The following is a 7,299-nucleotide window of genomic DNA, read 5'->3' as shown; positions in this document are numbered from 1 at the left end:
GCATGTGCTGTGGCTTATCTTTTGGCCTCACCTTCTCAAAACTGTAACGTCATGTCAGGTCAACTTATTCCAAAGAGAAGATGATCTGACGTGTGTTGAACCTGCCTTGAAAAAGCCCAAAATTGGTCAAAAATAGAGCCAATAGTATCGTCATCCTCTCTTCAGGCATGTCACTGCCACGACCTAATACTTGATATACATTTAACAGTGACTGGGCTCCATGGAAACTACACAACCTGGCGTTGGTTTGCTTGAATTCCTTTGTTATCTTGTGTTTCTATTACACATTTGTGTTTGACGATAATCAAACAGTGAAGGACTGGCTGTTGTCTTCCTTTTCAGTGATGATAGACAAACGCGTGATTCAAACTGTAAACCTTGTGGCCACAATTATTAACAGTTTCTATAAGTAAGTAAATGAAACAAAATCTCATGATGCAGCACACATGAACACACTGACATAGTGTCGTGACACTGCTATGACAGTTACCATTCAATATTCTACTATAAATATAAATCCGTTCCTACGATAAGCATCTACACTGCTATCATCTTTACTGTGACGTAGGACTGAGTCTTGAAATGTGCATAATCACGTTGTTTCATAATCATATTGTTTTATAATGATGCCGATGATCTTTTATTCTTTTATGTCGCCGTTCTTAGCAGGCTTATACCACCTTTCAAATTACAGAGTGTATGTCAAAGGTTTTAATTAAACGTTTCAGATACGTGTGACAGAAGTCTAGTCACGTATTTTAATTTTTTAGAGAAGTGAGAATTTGTCACATATCTGATGTGGAATAGTGCTGAAACTCACACCGTCATCTCCCACATATCTGATCCAAACTGGATGATGTAAAAAGAGAAGGGTGGGGATCATGTCTCTTCCTGTCATGGCAGCTGTGTCTGCCACATTATATAACCATTGTTTCCACAGGACTGTGTTAATTAAAATGACTTTGAAGTTGAGTCAGAGCTCAGTTGCTAAATGAAGCAGCCAATTGGCAACATAGTGAAACTGGCAAATGACGTTATGGTCAAGTCTGTCTGCTGATACCGACAAAAAAATTTGATGATAAAGACACAGGAGTAAATATACCAGAAGCGAGATTTTGCTTTACTTTTTTAACATGAATCAGTAAAAATGACCAGTCTTTTTTCAGGATTGCACCTTGACATTGTCTCACACCACACCCGGATTGTCTCACACGCACACTTTAAAAATCACAATGCTTTAATGCCCCTGACCTGGCAATTGACTGAGGGTTGCTTCCCCCTCCAAAGCACCCTCATCAGATCATAAAAGACGCCTAACGACTTTCACACCATAAACACACACACTCCTGCCAGCCTCCCTCCTGACAACAGGGAATCTGAAGACACAAAGGGGGGCTGTGCTGGTTGAAGGAGGGGGGAGTCGCACATATGTCACCAAAACTGCAGCTTGTCTGAGGGAGCTGGTGAGGTAATGAATGAGCCTTTCATCACAGAGGCATCGTCACTGGTGAGGTTTTTCTTCCAGAGACAAACGTTTGTTTTGCTGTCAGATAAGGAGTTGACGTCAGTTTCACAGAGTGAATTTTGTCATTTGTCAGAATTCACGTATTTAAAGCAAAGCAAAGTTTTCTCCCTCTAAACCCTCAATAAATGCAGACGGTTGTTTTGCGGTGAAATCCTTGGGGTATCATCATCATCGTCACCTCTGGAGGAAGTTTTCTCTCCGTTTTCTCACACCCCACCGAGGGTCATAGCCAATGTTTTGGCTAATTTGCAACCCAAACATATTCTTTTCCCTTTCACGGCCGTCTCAGTCTCCACCTCCCCATTGGTGTGTGAGCCGGGGGGACACAAGGCCGGTGCTTGACTGAGCCCTGAATGCTCTTTAGTTGTCACACTTTTCCCAAACGCCTTGCAGCTGCTCCTATTGTGGCCGCAGAGGGAGGGCTCCTTAGCTGATTCTTTGGGCCTCCTGCTGTTGCCCTGGTCTCACATGGGTTCACTGAGAGGGAGTGTGGCCCGAACAATGGCCGACGCCATGACATCATGCCTCCTATGTGGGCAAGATATAAGATTCCGTTGCATGGGACAAAACAAGGAGAGATGTGCACAAAGATGTTTCTGACATGCCGGTAGGTCAGGGTCACCTCAGTTTCGCTGAGGTGGACTGTGAATGTTTTCCAGCTTGAGCTCTTTTTAGTCTTCAGAAGCATCAGAATGAACTTTAATTTGTTAAATACATGAGCATATACATGTTTTAGAGCATAATGGGGACGCTTTTTGATAGTATATTAATTATTTTTTATTTTACACCTTAAATTTAAACTGAATACTTATTGGTTTTATTAGTCTTCTATAATATTTGGTGAAATATATATATTTGGACTGTTAATTGGACAAAACTAGCAATTGGATGTCAGCTTTGGGTTTTGGGAAATTGTGATGATGACATTTTTCCAATGATAAATCAAAATAATCCACAAATGAATTGATAATGAAAATAATGTTTAGTTGCAGTCCTAGGCTTTTTGTGTTGCTGGGCATGTGCACAGATTGGATCTAAAAGGAAAGGCAGTGGTGTAAAAGGCACACAATAAAAGTGAATAACAGTAAAGATATTGTGTTAAAATATTAAAGAGTGAAAGTTGCCCATATGAATAGTAGTCAAATAAGAGTCTTAAAAATTAAAAGTATTTTGTCAGCAATAAAGACTAATAAATAAGTACTTAAGTATCAAAAGTACAAGTAAAAGTAAATTATACATATATTTTTTATGACTGTGTGTACATACTGTATACTAAGAGTAAACCAATTACTTGCGTGGCCGATTATGAGATCTGATAACCAGCATTGTTCTGGATATCGGTACCAGTTTTTTTTAGCTAATGTCAGTTAAACAAAATACATTTAAAATGCTTAAAATATACATTTATTTTAAACTATAGTTGTAAAATAAATGTAGTCGAGTATTATATTTAACTCCAAAATGTAGTAGCATGAAAGTGTAAAGTAGGAGGAAAGTACTTCAGTACAGTACTTGAGTAAGTACTTAGTTACATTCCATCACTGAGGATAAGATCGGGAGACAGTAAGTTTATGAATTTGCTTTGTGTTTTACACTAAATGAGTACTTTCATAGCCTGAAAATGTTGCTTTAAATGGAAAGACAAATATGTTCCATGTATTAGTCAACTCAACTTAATGGTCATTATTGATTTAGGAGTGAATAACTAAACATTGACACTTAAGATGTGACAATTATTACCAAACTCAATCTTTGTGGTCTAAAACTAAGTCACCATGCACTAATAAATAAATCTGTCTTATAGTCAGATGAAAACAAAAAGAGTAACAAAAGTAAGTACAAAAGTCAAATGAGGTTTATTCAACAGTATAAAAAACAACATTTAAACAAACATATGCAAAAATAGATATGATAAAGAAATATATTACTTTAGTTCAATAAATATGTCAGAACGCAGCAACTGACGACTACGTGTCCCCATTTTTAGCAGTTTTGGGGTTCTGTGGGTCTCAGTGCTGCAGTACACAGTACAGAAACATGAGGTATTTAATGGTCCATTTCCCCAATGTGTCAGGATCGTCAAAGTTTTGTGATGTCTTTAAAGGCAGGCATTTAAATTGGCAACCCGGCATTTCTACCACATCTACATCGACAAGAGGGGGATACATTCATTGTTCATCAAATAATGGTGCTTTCTTTAAGCAGTACAGAAAGCAAAATGGGCATTTGGAGAGGAAAAGACAACATTCCTGAGCCCTCTCTACTTTGTTTGCTTACAAATGATTGTGATTATCAAAAGCAGTTGCCTTCATGAAAAAAACAAAACAAAAAACAAACTCAAAGACTTCTAACTTCCTTTTTCAGTCATTCCCAAATCATCCAGGATTAAAACTGTGGATGACTTTCACATTTAGGAAGTTAAACATGAATACTGCCTGTTGGTAGTTATCAAATCTCCCTTTGAAATGATGATCACAGAGTCAAATGAAGTGACTCTAAACATTAGCTCCCATTCTGTCCAGTGATACCAGTATCACTATTAAAATGAATTATAATCGTGTTTTGTGCAGCGCTCTTTGCAGAGGCACTTGTGAGTTCAAGTCCGAACAAAGTCTATGCTCCCCAGCACCTTTCTCAGCAGCTGGGAGAGGTGGTGATGGGACTGTGGAGGAATGAGAGCTGACCGGCCGAAGCGTGTACAGGGATGGACACTGGGAAATTGAAGACTGTGCTGTTATTGCCGATGGCCGGACTGCCCGCCTCTGAGGAGCATGTAGACGTGGCCAGGACCTGTGACTCGAACTGGAGGAGCTGTCCCATGAAGCTGAAGTTAGGGGAGATGATGCTGCGCCGCTGCTTGACAAACTCGAAGGCCTCGTCCAGCTTCACGCGGTTGGTCCGCATGAGGTAGGCAAGGCAAATGGTTGCGGAGCGGGAGATGCCAGCTTGACAGTGCACAAACACACGGCCTCCTTTATTCCTTACCGAGTCTGGCGGGAAAAGAGATGAGAAAGCAACATTAGCACACAGTGGAAGATCAGAAAAGTGTAAGCAAAGAATGGAGGTTAAAAATCTGCCTGTCACAGGAAGGCAAAAAACAAAAGTCTTTGTAACACTTTCAACTGCTATTTAAATTCAACAGTGCTCATTAAGACACAGGAACACAGTTAATAGGGGTGCAGGGTGTGAGCTTGTGGGGGTTATTCCCAAAGGAGGCAGCCTGAATGGACAAAGAAGGGGAACAGACCCCTGCTGGGGGTATTGATCTGGGAGGAAGGCCGACAGTGAGCGAGGAGAAATTGCCTTTTGTTCAGCCGGAACAAAGAGTGGCGTGGAGGGAGCTATTCAAGCACAGCCAGCCTACCCCACAGCAAAACTAGTTTGGGGCCGCTGCCTCGCAATTCATTAAAAGGGGGCATCCCTTTTTCTATGCCTGAGAGGTGGCGATGATGTCACCACCATTGTGGTGGAGTGGGGAGCCTGTGTTGAGCCAGCTGGTCTGTTTTGGAGGGAACTTTTTTAAATTTTAAATCCAGGAGTCAAAGAGTGAAGTGAAGGAAGAGGGGGGTTGGGTGTTTGTGTTGCCTGCCACCAACGGGCTCAGGAGCTAACAGCTGTGACAGGCGCTCACATTTGGCAGTTGAGAGAGCGCCAAGAAGACAGTAAGAAATGGTGGATGTGCTCACCGATAAACTCGATCGCCTCGTTGAACCAGGAGCTGATATCGGCTTTGTGGTTGTCCTCGACGGGGATGCTCTTGTAGACGAAGGAATCCTCGAAGTGGTTCGGGCAGTTGGCCGAGACGTTGATTAGAGCGGTGATCCCCAGCATGTCCAGCATGTCTTTCCTTGAAGCATGGTAAGCACTGCCGAGGTACAGGAAGGGAAGGATCTCTACAGGACCGCCCTGAGGAGAAGAAAGTAAACAGAAACAACCACATTCAGTCAACTCTCAAAACAGGAAGTGTGAAACCAACACAAACGAGTGGTGTATTCAATCTGACTTTATACAATATAAAAACACACAAACCTGGTCATATAGAGGCGTGTTGCATGGACTACAGCTTGGGTCTGCACTCTCAGGATGGCTGGAGCTCAGGGGCAAACTGAGCCCTTGTGGAGGGGAGGGTTTGGTACACATGTCGGGATACTCTGAGGAAAATGCCTCAAAACCGCCTGAAAAAGGAGAAAAAGACAGCCAGGTCAGATCACAGGACAGCACAGAGACACATCCATGTTTAAATATGGTTCTCCAAAAGGGTGACAACTGCTTATGGGGCTATTTTGGATCATTGTTTACACCACCAGCAGCTGGTGTGGTGACAGCTGTAAGCCACATTTGTTGTCCCGTTGTTAGGATACACTGAAACAATCGTGTGCGGCTCTTTTAAACAGTAAATCTCTCTTGGATCTTACCTTTGAGAATGAAAACTCGGACTCCGCAGGGGTCGCGACACAGGGCCGTGACAGCAAGCGTCAGGGTCCCGTCTTTCTTCGCCTGGCTTAGGTCCAGACTGCGGTCATCAAGCAACACCACGGACTGGTAGTCCCCGGAGAGGAGCCGGTTCCTGGTGTCCTCGTTGGGGACGATGTGCTCGAGCCCCAGCCCACCCCTGGCTCTCCTGCGCACTATGGTGCTGAAGCGGACGTTGGTGGAGCCCGATATGTGGGACGAGTTGAAGGACAGGAAGGAGCGGCAGTCCAGCACCAGGCAGCCCGGGACGTCGTCCTCCATCATACCGCGGAGGGACGAGCAGTCGATGGTGGGAACCTCCATTATGACCATAGTAGGACGGCGGGAAAGAAATAATAAATCCAAATACATAAAGCGTGTACGGTTGGAGAGCAGAAGTTTAGCTTGTTGTGAAAAAAGCTTTCTCCCAAAGTTAGCTACTAAATAGGCGAGCGGCGAGTCCTTTGTTCCGGGTAGCTTGTTTAGAGAAAGAAAAAAAAAAACAAGCACACAAACACGGAAAAAAAAAAAAGTTTTAAGACTATCTAAGTTGGTCCTTTTCTTCTTCTCGAGTGTATCCGGTAGTTGTGGTTCTTCTTTGAAAAGTTTAATATATTCAAGTTTACAGTGAGTGTCTTCTGCCTCCGAGCGGTCTGACCGGTGCTTTTATACGGCTCGTGCTTGTGAATGAGAGGCCGCTGACGTCAGGGCGGCCGTCCTCTTGGCTTCCTGCCAACACTGCAGACGTCATCGCCCCCCCCCCTCCCCCCTTTCTCCCCCTCCCCCCGCTGACAGGGGCACGCGCACAAGCGGGGACATTTCTGTACGAGCGTACAACACGTACGCGGCCACGCGGCGTCAGGCAGTTTCTCAGTGGGAAGGCTGCTCTTGTGTTTCTTTCATGATCCTACCACCACGCGTCTGTAACTCACCCGGTGTTTACCGATTTAAAGTGTAAAATGTCTTTGTTTTTGTTTACTCGTGGGTTTGTTTACATCCACGCACTTTGTACTTTGCTCCTCGTGAGCCCACAAACTCATACAACATCAACACATCAAGACAGAGCAGCAGTAAATCCAAAGTGAGGGATCTTGTCAAATGTCAGCAAATAAGGAATTTGCCAAATTTTCCATGATGTGAGTGTTTAATTAGATTTCTATTTTGCCTCTTCAACCTGAGAGTTGACAAATAACAAGATAATAAGTAAATATCTGCCGTGGGGGCCATAAAAGTTTATTCTTTGTTTTTATTAGTCAGAGGTACATAGTGTTCAATGCCCCGAGAGCAAAGGCCAACCATAAAAGTTAATCACTATATAGAAA

The 7,299-nt window shown here is 43.2% G+C and overlaps 1 protein-coding gene across 1 annotated transcript; it reads right to left on the bottom strand.

Annotated features, from left to right (window-relative positions):
* Nucleotides 1-3,362: 3,362 nt before the first annotated feature.
* On the bottom strand, nt 3,363-6,629 carry dusp1 (dual specificity phosphatase 1). Its single transcript, XM_084353086.1, has 4 exons — nt 5,941-6,629; nt 5,555-5,700; nt 5,212-5,431; nt 3,363-4,515 (listed from the first exon to the last, which is right to left on the bottom strand). Exons 1-4 carry the CDS (start codon nt 6,347-6,349, stop codon nt 4,160-4,162), a joined length of 1,131 nt encoding a protein of 376 aa, XP_084209212.1. The 5' UTR covers nt 6,350-6,629; the 3' UTR covers nt 3,363-4,159.
* Nucleotides 6,630-7,299: the final 670 nt, after the last annotated feature.

The sequence above is a fragment of the Pagrus pagrus genome, assembly GCF_965226575.1.
Source record: "Pagrus pagrus genome assembly, chromosome: 5".
Classification (NCBI taxonomy): domain Eukaryota; kingdom Metazoa; phylum Chordata; class Actinopteri; order Spariformes; family Sparidae; genus Pagrus; species Pagrus pagrus.
This window is presented reverse-complemented; position numbering and strand designations above follow the sequence as displayed.